Source organism: Pteronotus mesoamericanus, unplaced genomic scaffold (assembly GCF_021234165.1).
Source record: "Pteronotus mesoamericanus isolate MK-2021 breed Mesoamerican mustached bat unplaced genomic scaffold, CSHL_Meso_final contig_116, whole genome shotgun sequence".
Classification (NCBI taxonomy): Eukaryota; Metazoa; Chordata; class Mammalia; order Chiroptera; family Mormoopidae; genus Pteronotus; species Pteronotus mesoamericanus.
In genome coordinates, this window is record NW_026555027.1 from 22,051,467 (window position 1) to 22,073,285 (window position 21,819).

General features: G+C 39.3%; 1 protein-coding gene across 2 annotated transcripts in view; it reads left to right on the top strand.

Annotated features, from left to right (window-relative positions):
* Positions 1–1,981: 1,981 nt before the first annotated feature.
* MME (membrane metalloendopeptidase) overlaps positions 1,982–21,819 on the top strand; it is a 92,228-nt gene continuing 72,390 nt past the window's right edge. Inside the window, exons 1-3 of one of the 2 annotated variants that reach the window (XM_054579836.1) lie at positions 1,982–2,173; positions 6,580–6,749; positions 7,485–7,520. In XM_054579836.1, the coding sequence (XP_054435811.1) occupies positions 6,590–6,749; positions 7,485–7,520 (196 nt within the window). In that variant the 5' untranslated portion in view covers positions 1,982–2,173; positions 6,580–6,589. Of the gene's footprint in view, positions 2,174–2,561; positions 2,725–6,579; positions 6,750–7,484; positions 7,521–21,819 lie in introns of those variants that run through there. The other variant, XM_054579843.1, reaches the window with a different exon arrangement.

Sequence of the window (21,819 nt, forward strand, 5' to 3'; positions counted from 1 at the left end):
TCATTTTCAACTGCCAGCTCTAAGTTTAGAGGTACTATAAACAAATCAAACCGTCTCATTTTCTACCGGTAATAAGGTGTTCCTGGACTGCAAGGATGTATGATTATGTTCCAAAGGAACTTTTGTGTAAAACTTTTGTTCAAATTAGAAAACAGAAACTAGCTTGAAAACTTTAAAATGAAATGTTAAGACTAGGCATATGAGTTTATGGAATTTCCTGTTCATATGCAAATTTAGGGATTAGTCCCAAAGCGTTTCCCTCCCCACCAACATTCATTATTATGTTAATTAGAAGAAATACATTAAATTTTTAATGCACATGGCTCCTTATGAAGGAACTAAGGGCTCAATACATGGAAAAAAAAGACTTTTGTAACTCATTATAATTCCTTGTTGATTATGTAAGGCTGAAATAACATTTTGATAATTTAGCTGAAGGGTAATAAAAATTAAACACTGGAGTGTTAGAAGATCTAGCTTTCTCATAAAGTGTATTTTAGTAAATCACCTTTCTATGCTTCAAACATTTCTGTAAAATGAGGCTAGCAGTAACTCAACATTTGAGTCAAAATGAACTGGGTTCAAATTCCTGTGTAGACACTTCCCAGTGGTTTGAATTTAGCCAAGCTCTTTATAATCATTTGTGGGGTAACTACACCCATATTTTCAGATTGCTGTGAGGATTAAGTATTGTCCAAAACATGCACCAAGAAAGAGTAAAGCATAGAAAATACTTTTGAAGTCTATACATTAGATCTATCTCAATCTAATTTAATGATTGTTATGACTTCTTTTAATGCCTGTCCAGTGTATTCCATTTACTGTTTCATTAGCAAGTATCCCTTTTTATTCTTGCTTTTCAGCTTTCTCTACAATGAAAAGTATGTAAAATTTATGAGTGCAGAGTCTCTCAAGCAGTGAGTTATTTTGATGTTAAAAACAGATATTGCCGCTGCTTTGGGGTGAGATGCTCTGAAAATCTCAATTAAAAAAAAACAGACTTGGCCAAGTTTGGTAAAATCCACCTGTATTTCAGTACAAATTTCCCAAGAGGGGTGTGGGTGACTGCATGTGTTTGCAATTATATGTGATTCAAAGGAGGAAAAGGATCAATGTTAAAGCTGCTTCTATACATGGAATTGAATAATTGAACTAAAAATTAAGGAAGCAAAAAATAAAAAAAAAATTAAGAGGATGCTCAGTTTTTCTGAGCTCCTTTACATTTATAGCAGCTTTTATAAAGAAATAGCTCTCGTGCAAAAAGTAATTTTCCCCCTAGAGAAGGAACCACAGGTCTCAAATGATGTGCTGTTTGGCTGCATTTAAATGACTAGGGTCCCAGACACATTACACTTAATTTTAGTGCATAGTACAGACGCACTTTAGCTTATTTTTCTCTGACTCTTTCACTCTCCATCCCCAAGCCCGGAGGTACACTCATTACAAGATTCCCTAGAGTCAGGAAGCAGGAGCGGAGTTTCGGTACAGAATGTAGCTCTTGACATCATATTGGTCTGACCAAGAAAAAGAAAGGGGAGGGGGGAGAAAGAAGAGAAGAAAAGCAAAGAGAAACGGGGGGGGGGGGAAGAAAGGAGAGAAGGAAAGGGAGAGAATGAGGCAAAGAAGAGAAAGAAACAAAAGGGGAGGAGGGAGAGAAATAAAGGAAAATGAGAAAGGAAGTAAGCTTGGATGAAGGGAGGAAAAAGATCGATAAGAATGTGAGAAAGGATCAAATGAGAATGTGAGAAAAAGAGAGGAGATCCAGTAGGGAGGAAGACAGAACCTTCACCAGCACTTAACAGAATCTCAAAGCGGCAATGTATTGTTTTCTTGAAAGCCCCACGCTAAGCAATTCCAAGAATGTTTGACATAGCCCTTTTGGGAAGGGTGAGGTGGGGTATGGGGTGGGGGAGTGTTTCTCAACACACACACAAACACACACAGGCACACCCGGCCCCCACGCGTGATGTGACAGGATTGGGGAGACCTAGCGGAAACCTTCAGGTCACCCAGGGAACTGCTCCTCTCGCTGGTCCTGCAGCGGCGAGGAGGGGGGAGGTGGTGAAAGCGCCGAGACGCGCGGGGCGCAGAGATGAGCAAGTGGCGAAGCTTGACCGAGCGCAGGCAGGAGCAGCCGCCCAACTCCCGGCGCGGGATCTGCTGAGAGGCCACGGTGAGTCCTTCCGGGTGCGGGTCCGAGGGATGCCCATGGTCCCCGTCGCCTCGGGCCCGGGCCGAGGCGGGCCCGTAACCTCCCTGGAGTCCGGCCTCGGCCCGGCGCCGTCGCCAGCCGCCCGGAGCCCCGCGCAGCTCGTGGCGCGCCGGGGCAGACTTCTGGTCCGACCGGCGCTCCGCGGGGCGCCTGGCCCCGTGCGCTCATTGGTCGGGATGTGTGTGCTCAGCAGCCTTCAACTTCTCCCGAATCCCACTGGTGAGTCCCGGGAGAGCGAGCTGGCACCTGGGAACTGGAGGAGAAGCGCGAGAGCCCGGGGTGGTGGGAGCCGGTGGGATGGGCGCGGGGAGGTCACTGCGGGTCGGAGGGAGCGGCTGCCCTCGAGGCGCGCGGAGCAGGGTCCGCAGGTCAGGTCCGGCGCGATCCCAGCGCCCCGGGACCCAGCGGCCGTGGACGAGGGAGGCGTGTCCGGGGAAGGAACCGCACTGGGACCTGAAGAGTGAGGGAATGGGGCCGAGGTGACCTGGAGGAGGGCTCTCAAGTGCAGTCAGGTCGGCTGTTCAGGTTCATTTCCATCGCTCCCTACAGCCGCCGACCCGGGAAGTTCAGTGCGGTTCCGAGATCAACGCTGCCTAATTGCGGCGGGGCTGGTTTGGGGGCTGGGAATTTGCCGTTCCGCGGTACAGGCACTGATACATACATATATATTTAAAGCGAGGTTTGTTTTCATTTTGTTTTTTGTCGGATTTTCTCCTCATTTGCAACTCACTTTTCTATTTTTACTTTTCCTAACCTGAAGATCTTTTCATTATCTCACCTCTTCATCTTGCTTAGAATCTTAGTTTCCTATTATGTAATTTATGCAGTATAGCGTACTTAAATCACACAAAGGTTGGTTGGCAGGAGTGGGGGGCAGTTCTTTCATAGGTGAAAGTTTCCTTGCTTAATCGGTCTCTGTCTATTTGTATTTTGAAAACAAGTATAATTGCAACCTAACATTCATCTTGAGTCACTTGGCCAAATCTATTCCTCTCCCATATATGATGCAAATGGTAATTTAAGCTGGAAAGTGGTACCTGGTTTACTACACTCCTCATTGGCAAATCAGTTATGAAGGCGTGTAACTTCTCTCTGCTGCATTATTGCTGGGTTCCAGGACTCTAAAACAATTGTCCAACAGTTTCTTGGGCTCGATGCAGTGACTTTCGTTGTACAGCTTATGGGGGTAATGAGGTTGGCACTTTATGTCCAGAACTCCATATTCCCGACCCGGCAAACATCCACAAATTAACGTCCGGGGGAAACAAGATGATTTCTCTTGAGTACCTGCCTCTTCTGCTTCTAAAGCTACAGTAAACTCTGGAACTTGTTTCTCTGGCTTCTTGTGCCTCAGTTTCCATAATAAAAACTTTAATTGCATGGTGTACCCTCAGGCACTTGCTGAAATGTTAATGTAATAATGTACTGTGAAGATGAAAATTGCTTAGGTTTATCGACTTCTTTTTAACAAACCAATTATGCTGTGAGTTCTTTGATTTGACTATGAGACTTTTCTCAACTGGTATAAGCATTTCTGCTTTATATTGCTTTGAAATTCAGCTTCCACTTAAGCAAAATAATCATTTATTCTTTGGATGATGTTGTCAAGCTGATAGGATTCTTTTGAATTAGATCTCTTAATTCTCTATTCTCTCCTGTGGAAGTGTCTACTTTTCTGTTTCAGCTTTCTAACATATCTCCTGTTAAGGTGAAATATGTTCTGGCATATCTTGTTTTATTTTGGGACTGCAAGTATCAAATCTCTCTCTCTCTGTCTCTCACTCTCTCTCTTTCTTTCTCTCTCTATTTTGTTTAATTGCTCTCCTTTCCAAACCCTCTCTCAAACGGTATTGGATGTGATAGAGTTGGATATTCAAGTATATGGGACTTGGTGATATGTTTCTTCGTGAGGTTCAAGATGCTAACCCTTATTTCTTTAAAAGAAGATACCGAATCCACCAGAACTACCTGGGAATGAATAACAAAGTTAATTAAGAGGTTAAACTTGGATCATTTCTGCTTTTGCTCAGTGTTATTATCGAACAGTAGTACTTAGGAACAAAAGATTGAAATTTGCAGAGGGGTTACAAAAAGGGCAGATGGAGAGCTTGCAGGTGATTAAAAGCTGATGTTCATCGACATAGGTAAAAGGACTACACAGCTTCAGCCCCTGCCTTCGGTTCCCTATAACAATTTCTGTTGCCTTAGGTGCAGAAAGAACCACTAAGAGCCCAGAAGTTTTCCTGCAGAAGCCTGGTGGCGCTAAAGATCACCTTTCATTTAACCCCGTAGCTGCCCTGATTCTTGGCCTAAGTTTTACTGTAGAAACTGTTTGTTGTTTCAGAGAAAAAACTAAAAAGAGAAGTGGGTCGTATTACGTTTCTTTAGATTGTCTTTTGAGATATTATTAGAGCAGGGAGAGAAATACTCAAGAAAAGGAAGTACTTCTGCAAGTATGATTCTCATTCATATGTTCTTTAGGTCAGTCTTGACTTATTCCGGGGGAACCGGCAAAGTTTTTATTATCTCTCTGTATGGTGTAAGTGTCAAATTTGTTTTCATCTTTTCTTTCCCCAACCATCCCTATTAAAACTACAAGGACTACGATCAATGTAATTTCATATCATAACCTCAGGGGCTGAGACTAAGACAACATGAGTTACATAACCATTAAGAAAGACATTTTAACATTCAGGTACATTACATTCTACTTTTATTGAGCAGACACGGTTTTCATGGCCTAATAAAATATTTTTATTTGAAAGTCTGTCCTTGGTTATAGCCTCATGTAATCAAGGGGAGAGCATGCTTAAGACTCTGTATCCAGAACTTTAAACTTTAGTTGTTGTGGTTAGCTTATTAATAATTTACCAGGGAGATTAAATTTCTAGGTATCTGCTGGATCTGGCGACCACACTTCAAATGTAGACTCTGTTTCTACTTTATCCTGTGCCTCAGTTTCCACAAAACACACCCTCAAGGGATTGTGTGTGTTCAACAAAGATCTTTAACTAAAAGAGCAATTCTGAGCAGTTGCTTCATCTAGGAACTAAATTATACGCTTAATTTGTATCAAGCTATAAAAAGCTAATCTGTTAGTTTACAATGCTCTTTTCTACATTACAGCCCTGCAGAAAAATTGAAGTTATCTGGGCTTTGGTAGATGGCCCATAGAGAATCAATAGGCCTCTAAAAGAAACACAATGAAATCAGATATTTAGGCTTAATATCCTTTAAATTTCCCCCCAAAACTTGGGCAGTATGATCTAAAGTAGCTTTTATTGTATGGTGATACAATTTTATTTCAAACAGTGACCAAATGTGTTCTTTATGAAGAACATTTACTAATCACATAGCCTTGGGCAAAGTACCTGACATTTCTGTGCCTCAGTTTCCTAATGTACAGGGTTAGAATATTAATATCCACCTTACAAAGATTAAATGCATTAGTACATGTAAAGAAGTGAAGAACTATGACTAACACATAGGAAGTTCTCAATAACTATCTGCTATTATTAAAGGTACTAGTACTCAAATAGGTGCAAATTAAATAACATCTTAACTATTGTTACCCTTACCTACAAGGTAGAATTTTGTAAATCATATTTTTTTTCTTCAGTTGCTCTAAGAGATTATGGTTAACATCTTTCATCCCTGGAGGTAAACCACTGACTTTCAGTCCAGCAAGTGACCATTTTCAGAATGTTGTCTAACCAGTTAATAGCTACCCTTATCAGCAGTAGTCAAAATTTTGAGCTGTAAAATCAAAAGTTTTTAAGACTAAAAAGAAACTATCACATTTTTTTAAAAATCTGCACTCCTATTTCAAATTATTGCTTAGTCAAAATCTCAAAGTGTTAGTTATTGATTTCCAAGCTTATAAAGGAAGCCACTGGAGCAAGATATAAAATTCACCTTTGACATTGTCCAAAGTTCAGAAGGGTGGTTTAAAACTTTCCTTAATGATAGTACAGTGATTAATTGCCAAGGAACTGCTGGAGGAATCCTATGTGAGTATTTAATTGAATCTCTTTGTTTAATTTTGCTTGGCTTTTCCATGAATGTATATAAAATAAAAAAACAAAAACAAAAGTTGTGATAGGGACCTGTCAAATTCGTCTGGCTCTATATTCTCTGTCAGAATAAAAATTTTGACTTTCAACTCAAAATTTTTATGTCTTATTAAAATAAGTTAACTATTACTTTATTCATCCACATTAAGCATTTGGAATATTGTGTGTGTATATATATACATGTATAAATATGTATGTGTATATATGTATATTTATGCATATATATACACACACTTCCTCTTTTATCTTATTAATTTATTATTGGTACTTAAAATTTTTTAACAATTTTTGCAGATTTTAGGTGATGGGCAAATCAGAAAGTCAGATGGATATAACTGATAACAACACTCCAAAGCCAAAGAAGAAACAGCGATGGACCCCACTGGAGATCAGCCTCTCAGTCCTCGTCCTGCTCCTCGGCATCATCGCGGTGACGATGATAGCACTCTATGCAAACTATGACGGTGAGTTACTCCCACGCCTCTGCACACATAAATGCAGGAGAGAGTGAAATCTTCCTCTGATGCTTTTCCCATCTGCTAATGTGTTAAGGAGAAAGACAATTAAATTAAAGGTAGTGCTATAAAGATGCATTTATAAAATGTATCATCAATATGTCAAGGCAATTACCTTTGACTAAGGTACACTGTCTTTTATGTTTGAGCTAAATTATTCCTTGCCAAGTATATTTAATGCACTCATGCTTATTTTATGAGGATTCTAATGTATAATTTTATTTGATTAAAGTATACACAATTTTGTGGCCAACTTCAATTAGTCAATTTTGTTGTGTCATTGAAATTCTAAAGGGCTGCACAGGAATTTGAGAGGTCTAATTTGAGTCTTAGAAGTGTTCACAATACAGATTAGAAAAGATTGGTTCCTTAATGAAAACAAAACAAAACAAAACATGATTACTAGACTTACAACTGATTATTTCAATTTAAAAGACCTAAAGCTTAGTGGGTAGAGATAATGTAATAAATACATTGTCTTCATAATGAAAATTTTAAATTTAGGATTTTCCCACTGTATCCCTCCATTTTTTCAAACTATTAACAATGATATATAATATTCAGGTTTAGTTCTTGCTTTACAGAATTTATTATTTAATTGGCAGTTTTTAGAAGAACAAAAGATAAGGAGATATTAGAAAACATGTATTGCAAATAATTATGTGTATACCCTCCTTTTTCTAGATGGTATTTGCAAGTCAGCAGAATGCATAAAATCAGGTAAGAAGATGACTTTTAAATGTAGTAGCTCTATAATAAATGTATAACATTTAAAAATCAAATGCTAATAGATATATCTCTAAATTTGCTTTGTTTATGATTTTATTCATTATGGATCAATTATAGCCAAGAAAAATAAAAATGTATTTCAATAGTAGATTTATTAACTTGTTTATTCTAAAAAAATAAGTTAAGAAGGGAGTGAGAGTTAGTCATTTAAATTACATGGAGAAGTTGAGATTTGGGAGGGGCCCAAGCAAGGCTAGGATTTGGAAGTGGAGATACAAAGGAGGGAATTCCCAACAAGCAGAAAACAGGCAGGAATAAATCACATCGTTGAGAAGCAGTGAAAATGTAGACACAATGGATAGGGGTGTATTATTGAGAGCTTTGAAAATCTATGTTTAGCCTTGATGTTGTAATAACAGAGAAATGGATATTTTCCTGAACAGGTCACTTGATAAGGCAAAAGTTGAAAGATGATTCTGGGAATGCTAGTCTAGATGGATTAAGTGAGAAGTGATAAGCCAGGAAGGGTGGGCAGATAGGGGTTGTTGATGTGTCTCAGGTCTGAGTTGGAGAGGTCGGCCTGTGGCGGGATGAGACAGCTGTAGGACAATGTGAAGGGAGAGCTGGATGGCTCCAGGGAACTGACTTGCTAAATGAAGGATTTGAATAATTTGGAAATGATGCCAAGTTTTAAAACCTAAGGGACTCAGGAGAATGGGATGAGTGCACACAGAAGGAGAGAAGTTAGGAGATAAGTCTGCTTTTTGGGGGGGTGGTGATTAATAAGGATTTGTGCCTGCTGAGTCTAAGCCAGGCGTAACATCCGAGTGGGGACAGACAACAGGTTGGTAGAGATGGAAGGTTAGAGAATCTCTCATGGGGGAGATTTAGGATCTGTCAGCCCAGGGGTGACAGCTGAGCCTTGAGGGTATTTGAGTTCCCAAAAGGACAAGAGAAGAGGTATAAGGCAGAAGTGGAAAGGACATCAAGAATTCGAATAGAAGGAAAAGTCAGAGAGGTATAAGGAGCTGCAGGCGTCACAGCCATCAGAGTGTGGTGAAGAAAAGAACATTTTGACAAGGAGGAAAAAGGTGTAGCTGGGCACAGCACCCAGCATATAAACACAATATGCCCTTTGACAAGAGATTCTAAACTTCCTTCTAAGAAATAACCTGCCCCAAATGATATTTAACCATTTGCTGTTGCATGTTCTTATCTGGGTTTTGTTATTCACTGACCTTTGTAAAATAATGCGAGGAAAATATCTTAGGATTAAAGGTTATAGTCTAATATTTTGAATATGTGCTCCTTTGCATTTCTGTGTTGCTTTTTGATTTATTATCATTATTATTAATTTTGCTATGGATCTTCACTGCACTACCCATACATACCCCTGATGTAGGTAGCTTGAGGGAGACCTGATTGGGATAACAGGCGTTTGCTGCTCAACCTAACAGGTGCTGTCCCATCCGTGGGCTTTCCCAGAAACCAAAGAAATTCCTTTTATCCCCAGGGAAATTTGTACAGGTGTCTTGGCTGGGAGATATCCAGGGTCCCTGTGCCATAGTTGATAATGTGCCCAAGTTGTCAAAGTTACCATTTGCTCTCTCCCCAGTCCTCCCCCTCCTTTCCCTCTACCAGCTGCCCTGTTATATGCTCATGCCATCTTGCTTTGGGAAACTTCCACTTATGTATTGACCTCTAATTATCTCTAAATTTCTTAGTCCTTCATACACTTTATGTGTCTCTTATGTCTCCTTCACACGGTCTTGTTTTTCCCTCACACTCTTCTTTTTTCCTCTTTCTTTTTTCTTGCATTTTTTTTTTGTGAAGAAACTGGATCCTTCGACAAGTAGATAGGCACAGAGATCTCTGCAGTTTCCTCTCTTGGTACCCACCCCAGTAAGCAATGTGATACTTGAAATTGTGAATTTTAGATGTGAATTAATGTTTAGAGGTATGGCTTTGGCTTTTTAAATAGTGTTTGGCAAGTCTCGACTCATTAAAATGTATTTAACCTCTATCCTTTTTATTGTAGCTTAGAAGTCATACCAAATGTAAAACACCTCGTAGAACTGTATCTTGGCAGAGAAATGTATACAGTAGAAATAGCTTCAGTGGTAAACAAGGTTGCTGAATAGCATTGTGTTTTTCTTCATTCTGCTCTGTTGGTTCGCAATCTGTTAGAATACTTTCATATCCATAGTTATTATTCTTCCTGGGTGAAAAAAATGAAATTCAAATTAACCCTTATGGATACAATTTTCACTCCCATGCACACAGTCCTCTGCTAGTTAAGAAATCTTTTCTGCCGTAGATAATATAACTATTCCTTTTAGAAGTTGCTGCAAATTAAGAAAACTGTAGGGGAAATCTTGAACAGGAAAAAAAGTAATAAAGAAAGGGAGAGGATGAGAAGAGTGGAGTGGATGGAAAGGAAAATGAAGATGGAAAAAAATGTTGAAAAACATGTAAAGTCTCCTACTAGCAATTCTGTAAGTTACTTTTTTAAAAGCCTGGGAAAATTCAAGCCAGAATACAGAAATTCTTGAGAATTGAAAAATTAAATATTGATACCCAAGGTGCTTACTTTAAGTGAAAGTTGATTCTAACTTAAATCTTTCTCCAGATGGAAGGGAATGTCATGGTACGTGTACTTTCTCTTTGATCCTGTGAGGTCAAGAGGCCATCCCAAAGCAAAACAAAAATATTGTAGAAGGCTGTGGGTCACCTTGAAATCTGTTTGGTGTTAGATACTTAAATCTGAGCATCTATGACTTTAAATATTCACAATATGCATAAAATGATGTTTATGATAAACACTTTAAATTAACTTGTCTATGTATGAAATACAGCAGTGTGAAAGATTACACCAGACCTAAAATAAAACAAACTACTTAACAAATAACAAGTTAAGGCTTAAGACCCTGCTATTAAAGTATGAGTAATAGTCTTCATCTCTTATTTATCATGTAGGATTGTCAAAAACCTGGAGTTATAGAGCTTGTATGTGATTTCTCAAACTTCTCTATATAAATCTAAACCCTGTAACTGGTTCCCACTGCTAACTTGGAAGATTTCAAGGAGTCATATGCTTTCAATCAGGGGTTCTTAGCTTTATCACTGATGACATTTGGGGCCTGACGATTCTTTGTTGGGGGGAGGAGGCTGTCCTGTACATTATGGGATATTTAGTGTCCCTGGATTCTCCCCGCAAAATGCCCAGTAACACCCCACTTCCCTGTTGTGACAACCAGAAATATCTCCAGACATTGCCAAATGTCCCCGTGGGGCGGCATAATCATCTCTGGTTGGAGACCACTGGCTTAAGTGATCTCAAGAAGTCACCTGGTGCTTTTCCCTTGGTGGCAGGCAGAATGATGCCTCTCCAAAGGTGTCTGCATCCTATCCCTGTATCCTGTGAATATGTTACCTTATGTGGCAAAAGGAACTTTGCAGGTATGATTGAGTTAAGAATCTTGAAATGGAGAGATTATCCAGAATTATTTGGATGGCATTATGTAGTCACAGGGTTCTTATTAACGATGAGGGAGCCAGAGGGTCAGAATCAGAGAAAGAGATGTGGCAACAGAAGCAGAGGCTGCAGTGATGTGGCCACAAGCCAAGAAACATATGCAGCATCTAGAAGCTGGAAAGGGGAAGGAATGGTTCTTCCCTAGAGCCTCCCGGAAGAGTGCGGCCCTGCCAGCCCTTTCTTGAATTCTGACCTTCAGAGTTATCAGGTAATAAACTTGTGCTGTCTTAAGCCACCAAGTTTATGCTAATTTTTTATAGCAGCAATAGAGAACTAATACTACACTTTCCGTAGCTCCTTTATTTTAAAACTATCTTTGAAGAATTAAAACACACACACGTGTGTGATTTTTTTTTTAATCCAACTTCTGTTTTATTTCTAAATTGAGTAACATAATATACAGGTATAAGGAAGGAATGTTAAATAGATTAATAGAGGAGTATAATAAAAGGATGCAGGCGAATAATAACAAAATAGAATACAATAAAATAAAAATAGAAGATAATGAAAGAGAATAAGAATAGCTAACACTTACTGAAGGCTTATGTGTCTGGCACTATTGTAAGAAGTTCACAGGTAGTAACACACTTGATCCTCACAATGACCCTGTGAGGCAGGTACTGTTATCTTTCCTTTTTGCAGATGAAAAACCTTGCATGAGCATTCTAACCCAGGAAGCAGCCTGGCTCCAGAGCCTGTATTTACGACCACTTTTCCACATCACCTCAATGGAGACTAGAAGTCTGTCAAACTTTTAATACCCTGTGCCTGTGCATACAGTGTAAGAGAGTAGATTGCTTCCCCTCCTGCTGAAAGACATAAGGTGACACTAGAGACTCGCCCACTACTTTACTGAAAACAATGAGCAGCTTCATCAGTGGTTTTAGCACATCAAATACAACATGGAGTTGAGGGGTCTAAAGAAGCAAATATTAGCTGTGTAGTCCTAAAATCCCCAGGGGGTAGAGAAGCCACAAGGCATAGGCAATAGGTTCACAAGGGAGGTTGGACACTGAGCAATCGTGGCAGCCCTGAGAAACAGCTCTTGGAGCATCAAGACCCGGATAAAACCTCTCAGAACCATGCGTTTCCTTTCCTTCTCTACTAACCAACTTGTCATGAGTGCCCAGTTAGTAATACAAGAAGAGGAGGCACTGTGTTCACCTGAAAGATCCATTCAGCATGATGAACATATTCACATTCTGATTCATTATCACTTTTGTGTGGCTTGAGCTATCATCTTTAAATTAAATGAAACTTTCAAATATCTAGTCATTTCTGCAAGGGCCAGATCCTGGTAATCCCCTAGCAAAGTATCTTGGCACCAACTGGCCTTTTCTTGATATTAACAGGGAGTCTCTCCCTCTCTGTGGGCCATGGCCTCCCCTTTCTTGCCTATTAACACCCAAAAAAACCTTTGTAAAGAAAAATGACACTAGATAAGTATTGCAGACCAGCTCCTGAGGCCTGCCAGCCAAGTTACAACCTTTCACAGTAGGAGATGAGGTTGTTTTATTACACAATTCTCAATTAAGTTTGAAAAAAAATCCTTCAGGCAATAGGAACTCAGCAGGTATCTTAGTGGAAAGACTGCTGAACCACACCTTTGTTTAATTTAAATGTGGCATGTGGCAGTTTGCTTTGGGTGGCTTCTCTGAACCATTCTTCTGAAAATTGTGTAGTAATATTGGCTTTAAAAATTCTCCAGTCAAAATTAACATTTGTCAATCAAATTCCTTCCAAGAAAGAGAGCCAATGATATGATAAATACACACATATATAACATATTTTTTTTTACCTTCTGGGTAGTTTTTAAGTAGTAGTACGCTATCATTTTTTTAAATTCATGGTCAAGGTGTGAAAAACACTGATAAGTTGAATTAAGCGCTTAAAGGGAAAGAAAATTAGCAATGCCTTTTGCGCTTATTTCGAATCCAAAGGTTTGTTTTACAACTGCAAAAAATTATCTGTATTTAAAAGGGAGTGGATATAAAATGGAGCGTTGGCTGGGATGACGACCCAGTTTTACTCAACATTTTAGTGTAAGAGATATGGGAAGGCCCCTCTGTAGTTGAAAGGTCTTGCTTCGTTCTGCTTATCACCAAATCCAATGTGCTTTTCAATAAGCCTTTGATATAACATGAAGCTCAAGTTGATAGCATTTTTTACATTCTTTAAGGGAAATTGAAAGTCAGAGAATTAAAAATATCATAAGGAGAAAAATAAATGGCCTTAAAATCCTAAAATATTGTGTTCTCTGAGGCTATTTAGAAAAGGAGACACAGGGAGCAGGGGGTGAGTGGAGTGGGAGGAATTTTGATCCTATTTCTGACTGACTGGAAATCAAAATAAGTTCTTCCTCTTCAAAACCCCTAAACCCATGCTCACTAAAAGGACTACCCAAAAAAGATAGATAACAATAAGTGTTAGTGAGGATGTGAAGAACCTGAAACCACTGCACATTGTTAGTGGAACATAATATATTTCACTATACCCGAGCTCAAAGTGGAGAAACCGCTTTGGACAGTTTGACAATGTTTATGAAAATTAAACATACGCTTTTCAAACAACCCAGCTATTCCACTCCTAAATATGTACCTAATAGAAATGAAGACACATGTTCTTACAAGGACATTGATGTCACTGTCCATTACAGCACTGTTCATAACAGCCAAAACATAGAAACAACCTTGCTATCTATCAACAGTGCATAAACAAAGTATGGTACAACTGTAAAGAGGAATACTACACAACAATAAAAAGGAACAAACTATGATCCATGCAGTAATGTAGATGAACCTCAAGAGCACTATGCTAAGTAAAATGAGCTAAACACAAAAGATTGCATATGTGAAATTTCCAGAAAGGCAAAATTGCAGAGACAGAAAACAGAACACTATTGCTTTGGGTTGGGGGTAGAGAAGGGATTGTTGTAAATGTGCACCAGGGAACTTTCTGGGATGATGGAAGTATTCTAAAATTGGGTCATGGTGATGGTAGCACAACTGTATACATTTATTTAAAATGGGTTAATTTATGGTAGGCAAATTATAACTCACTAACATGGTTAAAAAGCCACGCTCATCTTTTTTCCACCTCTCATGTCCATTTACAAGTAATTATCTTATATTTTGTTCTTACGCTTGCTATTAAATGTCAGGTGCATTGATTTCTATTTTTACAATTCAAAATGAGTATGTGCAGTTTTTGATGGGTACCAAAACTTTGCTAAATAACTTAGCTCAAGCTTTGCAATTTGAGTACTCATTCATTGGTTATATTAGGGTTATATTGATGAAAAACCTATGGAAAATAGTAAATCAACTAACAAGTTAAATTACTGTTTAATTCAACACTGGAAGCATTGTCTGTCTGCCCCGGGGTCTGCCCTTTAGAAGAAGTCAGAGTTACGGGTAGGATAGTGGGGCCAGGAGGACCAGCCCCCTTTGAATCAAAGTCAGACTACTGGGTCTAGCAGAGAGCTGTTACCAGGGATAATGCTGCTTCTGGAAAATGTGTTAGTTTTTCCTATGGGTTCTGTGAAATGTTTCCCTTTTCACCTTGACTGCTAGTAAGTGAAGAGTCAGATTTGTTCTTAACTCATAACTACGGGACCTCTTGGCACACATTTGATTCACTCACATTACTGCTCTCCTTCTTTCTTGTTCAATGTATATGAATTAATTTATTTTATGTATTCATGTAAGGCCACTTTGAATTCTTTTCCAAGTAATATAGGTTAATAATCAGATGACTTGAAAACATCAATAAATTCCAGCAATAGATATATTCAGGAGAAAGGCTGTTAAGTAGTAAACTTTATTTCAAGGAGATGCAAGTGCTATGAATAATTACAGCACAATCTTTTGAAAGATTACTGCTTCTTTTTCCACAAAGCCCCCTTAGCCTGGGAAAGCTAAGATGTCAGTTCTGGCCATATCCTGTGTTTGCTAGTATGTGATCTTAATTAGGTCAGTTTAGCTTTCTGCATTTCATTTTCCTAATCTGCAAAATTGGAATTAAAAGTGTCTCATTTTACAGAGAAACAGCAAAGACTAATGACAGCCCATTTCGTGTTACAAATCCTTCAGGGAGATGCACCATAAGTATAATGCACAGACATATTCCATTTAATGTGTTCTTTCACAAATGTTACAAATTTTCCATTTAAAACTATTGAGAATGAAAAAACAGTCCAGATATTTTTAAAGAGAACAGTGTAGCTAAAAAAGAGAGAGGAGGGAAGAGAGAGAGTAGTACCCTTTAGCTACTCTCAGGTAACATTTTCTTTGACCATTGTGCTCTGTCTTAGCAAAGCGGGTGACCGTTTAGCCAGTGGTTCCGTCAAAATGAGCACAGTCAGAAATGGGCACTGGAATCCATGTTTCCTGTAAAGAAAAGCCTACAAACAGGCACACCTGGATCTGAACATATAGCTATTCTGTGTGTCCTCGCAGACCCTCTCTGTTAGCCCTTCCCTCGCCATGGATTAACTCCTAAAATTTTTTAAAAAACTTTAAAAGCCAAAGGCCAGCAGCAAGGGGAGAATAACTAGATCTTTGCTATTCAAAGTGTGGTCCGTGACCGGCAACATTGCATCAGCAAATACAAATTTTCACGTAAGCCATACTGAGTCTGCAGCTGTCCTTTTTAAAGTCCTCAGGAGAGCAGTGTGCACAATAAAGTTCGGGAAGCGCTGAAGAATAGTGATTCTCAACTATGGCCGCTTATTAGGGTAATTTGGGAAGCTTTTAAAATATACCCATGCCAGACCTTCTCTCCTCCCTACTGTATAAAGTTCCTATTCATTCAGTGGGTTGGGCTTTGTTAAGTGTTAGCACAAAAAGCAATTTAGGTAACGAAATTGGCATTAAGGTATGTAGTGATTACCTGGACATTTGCATTTTCAAAGGAATATATATGTTAACCAACTAATTTCTTCAATAGATATAATTTCAGACTGTGCTACTCAGGGAAAACTAACTCTGAATGAGATACTGAGTCTGTTTTTCTGCTAATAATGAAAGAGCTGAACCTGGAATGTCCTCCTGAGATGTTTCCCGGTATAATATGAGCATGGATGTTTTCATAGGGACTTCAGAACAATGTCTCTCCTCATCCATTCATTAATGGATTTATTCACCTATTCATTTATTCATTTTTTTTTACCAATAATATTAATTGGGCCCCTTCTAAATGATGAAGACTTTTCTAGACACTGGGAATAAGATACTCTTTCCCCTCAAGAAAACGATAGTCTGGTCAACATAACAGACCAATAAAAAAATTACTCTATGGTTTTGATAAGTGCGGTGACGTATACTGAGAGTGGGCTACAGGCACTCTGAGAAATGAACACCTGAACTAGATCAGTCATGGGGGTGGGCATGGGGCCAGGGAAGTAGTCTCAAGAAGAAATGTTGCCCACTAAGTTCTGAAGGATAGTCCCAGATTGCCAGGCCAGTGGAGCAGAAGTCAGCCTGTGCATATAGGTTGGCTGCAAGATGCGGGCAAAGGCGCGGTGAGGTTAGGACCTGCAGGCAGTTCATGATGGCTGGAAAGTACTGTGGAGTGTCCCAGGCTAGCAAGACATGGTGCTGGGAAAGTAAACGGAGGCTAGGTCATATGCTACATGGGTTGTAATTCCTCCTAAAGTCTATAGAAAATGGGTAAATATGTTACAGGAATCATCTAAAGGATTTTAAGCAGAAGTGTAGCATTCTCAAGCTTACCTACTATGTAGCTCAGACCTGGTGAATTGGAGGCAAAGATTTGCCCGTACAAAATATAACATTTCTGCATCCTAGGTACTAGGAGAGTGTGGCAAGATTGAGGAACTGGAAGGATAGCTATAGGGTAAGTCGTAGAGGGTCTGTATGAGGAGGTGAGAGTGGGGACGAGAAGGGGAAGTATTGAGCATTTGCACAAGTTTAAGCAAGAGCTGGATCTTGTGGTCCATGTTAAAGTGTATGGACCTTCTACTAGTAGAACTGGAAGTTACAGAAGGAAAGGATTTAATTTTTTAGATAATTTATTTATTTTTAGAGAGAGGGGACAGGTGGGAGAAAGAGAGAAGCATTGATTGGTTGCCCCTGTGAACACACCACAACCAGGGACAGAACCGGCAACCCAGGGATGTGACGTGACCGGGAATCCAACCAGCAACGTTTCATCTTGCAGGACGACACCCAACCAGCTGAGCCCCACCAGTCAGGACCAGCAGGAAGGGTTTTGTTTTTTTTTTAAATAAGTTTTTTTATTTTTATTTTTTAAGTCAGATTTATTCTACTACAGCTGTCTCAATTTTTCCCCCTTTGCCCTCCTCCACCCATCCCACCCTCCCCCCACTCCCACAGGCAATTCCCACTCAGTTGTCCATGACCATGGGTCATTCATACATGTTCTTTGTCTAGTCCCTTCCCCTTCTTTCCACCATTGTCCTCTTTCCCCATCCCCTCTGGTCACTTTCAGTCTGCTCCGTGTTTCCTTGTCTGTGGTTTATTTTGTTCCTTAGTTTATTTTGTTGAATAGATTCCACTTATAGTGAGATCATATGGTATCTGTCTTTCACCAACTGGCTTATTTCACTTAGCATAATATTCTCCTGTTCCATCCATGTTGTTGCAAAAGGTAGGAGTTCCATCCATCTTTCTTTCTTTCTTTCTTTCTTTCTTTCTTTCTTTCTTTCTTTCTTTCTTTCTTTTGTTTTCTTTCTTTCTTTCTTCTTTTTTTCTTTCTTTCTTAAATGCAAATTGATTTTATTTATTTTTTAAATATCAAAGTCAATTATAAAACATTAAAAAAATTAAAACCATTGTAAATTCTCAGCAATTAAACCAACATGACACCAGCAGAAAAATAATCAAGCAGATCAATGGAATAAAATGAACATTGTAGAAACAAACATATATATCTAACAACATAATTATGATTAAGTTGATATTTCAAATCAATGGGGGAAATAAGGCTTATTCAACAAATAAGGTGCATGGACCACTATTACTTGAAATAAAACAAATACAGAACCCTATTTCACACATTATACAAGAAATATTCAGGTGAGTTAAAAAATCAATATCAAGAATCTAAGGAATTTTAGGAGAAAATACAAACTAATATTTTTCTTACCCTGAAGTAAAATATTCAAACCCAGAAGCTATAAAGTAAAATATTGACAATATGACTATATGAAACATTTAAGACTGTACAGTAATATACATATTAAAAATGTTAAAGGACAAGTAATAGAATGGGAGAGTATTTGCCACACATCTAAAAAAGCGTTAATAGTTTTGGGGGGGGTTTCTTAGGGAAAAAATCCTATAAGCTTTTTTTTAATACTAAAACAGGTTTAGTTTCAACAAATAGTAAAGGAACAATTAAAATAACATTGTCACAATCAGATTAATGAATATTAAAAATATTGGTAATATCAAGTATTGGCAACTCTGAAAGGAACTGGTATTCATAGAAACTTTGTCTTCATCTTAAAGCAGTCCCCTTAGCATATATTGCAGTGCTGGTTTGGTGGAGGTGTATCCTTTCAGCCTTCTTTTGTCTGGGGAACTCCTTATTTCGCCTTCCATTTTCATTGAGAGCCTTGCTGGGTAGAGCAGTGTTGGATGCAGGCCTTTGCTTTTCATGACTTGGAATATTCCTTGCCATTTCCTTCTGGCTTGCAGTGTTTCTGTTGAGAAGTCCCCTGCTAGCTGTATCGGGGCTCCCTTATATGTTGTTACCTCTTTCTCCCTTGCTTCATTTAGGATTCTCTGTTTGTCTTTGATATTGCCATTTTAATGATGATGTGTCTTGGAGTGGGCCTCATTGGGTTCCTCTTGAATGGGACTCGCTGTGCTTCTTGGACTTGTGTGACTTCTTCTGTCCTCCAATTAGGGAAGTTTTCCATCATTACTTTTTCAAACAGGTTCTCTATCCCTTCCTCATCCTCTTCTTCTTCTGGTATCCCTATTATACGGATATTATTACGTTTCAGGTTGTCATGCATTTCCCTAAATGCCTCTTCATTTTTTTTATTCTTTTCTCATTTTCTTGCTCTTTCTGGGAGCTTTTTGCTACCTTGTCTTCCAGCTTGCTGATTTGGTCCTCAGCTTCATCTAGCCTGCTTTTGATTCCTTCTACTGTGTTCTTCAATTCAGAAATTGTATTCTTCATTTCCTCTTGTCTCTTATTGATAGTTTCTATGTCCTTTTTCATGCTGATATAGTTTGCAGTAAGTTCCTCATAGTTTCCCTGTAGTTTTTTGTAATTCTCTCTGAGCTCACTGAGCTCACTGAGCTTCCTTAGAACCGTTGTTTAGAACTCAATATCTGAGAGTTTACTTGCCTCTATTTCATTTAGTTCTCTTTGTGGGAATTCCTCCTTTCCCTTCGAGGTGGGGGGCAGTATTTCTTTGTGTTCCCATTATTTGTGAGACTTCTCTTTTGCTTCTGCTTCTTAAGTTGATCTGTCTTGATTTCCTGACTGTGTGGTGTGAACTTCTACAGTGGGAGACCGCTGTTTTTACTTTCTGGATCTGCCTCTAATGATGTCAGATGTCATCCCTGTCTGACCTTAGGCAGTCTGTTTGAGACTTCCAGGAATCTACTATCTGTGGCTGTCTCCAGAGGAAGGGTTTTAAATGAGGCATGATTTGATCATAATTATTGAGAAGGATCAGTGACTATAACCAAAAAATGGCTGCAGGCAGGAAATTATACTGCCACCCAGGACAGCTCATGGTTGCCTCTATTTGAATCATAACAGAGTGAAGGTAATGGACAGGTTCTAGAATATTGAGGTATAATCCATAAGACGTGGCGTTTATATAAATATGTGAGATAGTGAGAAGGGAATAAAGTACAACTTAAGGTTCTGGCTTGAGAACCTGGGTGATGTGTGGCCTTTCACTGAGCCAGGGAACAGAGAAGAAGAGCTGTTTGGGTAACAGGCTGGGGCCAGTGCAGGAAAAGTTCCCTTTGAGACAGTGTAGATCTGAGATACTGGCAGATCTTCCACGTATTGAAGATCAGAGAAGCCAGGGCTGGAAATAAGGACTCAGGAGTCATCAGCAAATGGATGATGTGGTTGAGATTTCCCAGGAAGGAAATGGAGACTTCCAGAAGAGGCTGAGAGGAGGGGTCAGGGAGGTAGAAGGAAAAGTCAGTCAAGTGCAGTAAAATGTAGCTGAGAGATTAAGAAGTGAAAACAGAGGGAGGGAGAGAAGTGGAAGATTCAGGTGGAAGGTCAGACAATGTGTAGACCTTGTTCCTGGGGGATGTAGGACAGGATGTGTCCAGAGAAAAGACGACAGGACTGGGGGAAAAGGTAATGATGGTTTGGAGGATGGGAAGGATAGGAAGCCATGTGACCCATCATTCAGTTACTTGAGTTTTTTCTGTAAGGTAAAGGCAAATTCTGCCCCTGGGAGAGAGCTGGCAGAGAAAGTGGTACAGTTTTGAAGCCTGACGAGGGGCAGTGTGAGGAGTGGAAGGGAAGGGTAACCAGGGCCATGTGGAAAGGCTGTGCACAGAACTGATGACTCTGCTGAAGTTGGAGGCCGTAATCCAAAATGGCATTAAACCACGCAGTTAGGGGATTTTCCCAGTATCACAAATAATATCTTCAACAGATATTTATTGAGCGCTGTTCTAGTTGCTGTAAATGCAGAAATGAACAACACAGTGTCCCTACTCACATGAAGCTTACAATTAAAAATGAGAAAGACAATAAACAAGCTAATAACTAAATATTTAAAATACATGATTAAATATCTTAGCCTAGAGATGGAAAGGAAAAGGAAGCCAGCTGAATAGATTTGGGGTCATTTGCAGGGGGCAAGGGAATGAAAGACTTAGGCAAGATGATGATTTAAATGATGACACCACACGACGTAGGTTAGGAGGTAGAAGAAAGGCAAAGGAAAAGTAGAGTGGATACAGGGTGCGAATTCTCAGTGAAGTGGAAGAGCAGGTGTACAGAGACTAAAGAAAAAGCTTCTAAGGATTGTGTATGGTTGGAGTATAGGTTACTCAAGTGGAAGATTTCAAGGGTAAAACTGCTCTGCTTGATAACATCAGGAATTACCATGAAAATGCACGTGAAGATGTGAAGTAGAGGCAAAGGGCATGAGAGTTTAGAAAGTAAGTTCTTAAGCTAGAGGGTAGCAGAGGTGTTTTTTGTGTGTGTCCTTATAGTCCCTGATGTTCACTGGGAAGATGGTAGAATTTTCATGAAAGGGAAGACCGTGAAGGAGGTATCAGCCTTTAATTAAGAGGTAAATGTCTAGGAAGTGAGCAGATGAGAGATAAAATAGTTGAGGCTGAGATGGCCAGCTGGTGGAAACCTAAATCAACATAGTGGAGAGTAATGATGTTGATGCTGCAGAAGGATAATAGGAGGCCAGTTTTGTCTTTCTGGGTTGCAGAATGCTAGAAGTAGAGAGAGCTTCAGGGGAAGGAGTTTCAGTTAAACCAGAGAGCTGGAAGGAGCATCCTGTGAGTAGGCTTAGAGCTAACTGCAGTCCTCTCTTCTTGCCCAAGGGAATTCCAGAAATACTCTTCTGATTCTGTTTCCTATCATAACCCAAACCCTTTTCTTTCCTTCTCTAGAGAGAGAAGTTTGCAGGACATACTCTTCTGAATTACTTATTGGTAAATGCTGATATTTAATAATAAGATCCTGGAATCATGCGATGTGCCACCTGACTAGAATTTAGTTCAGACAAGTCAGGATTTTGGGCTCATGTGCTGTCACATG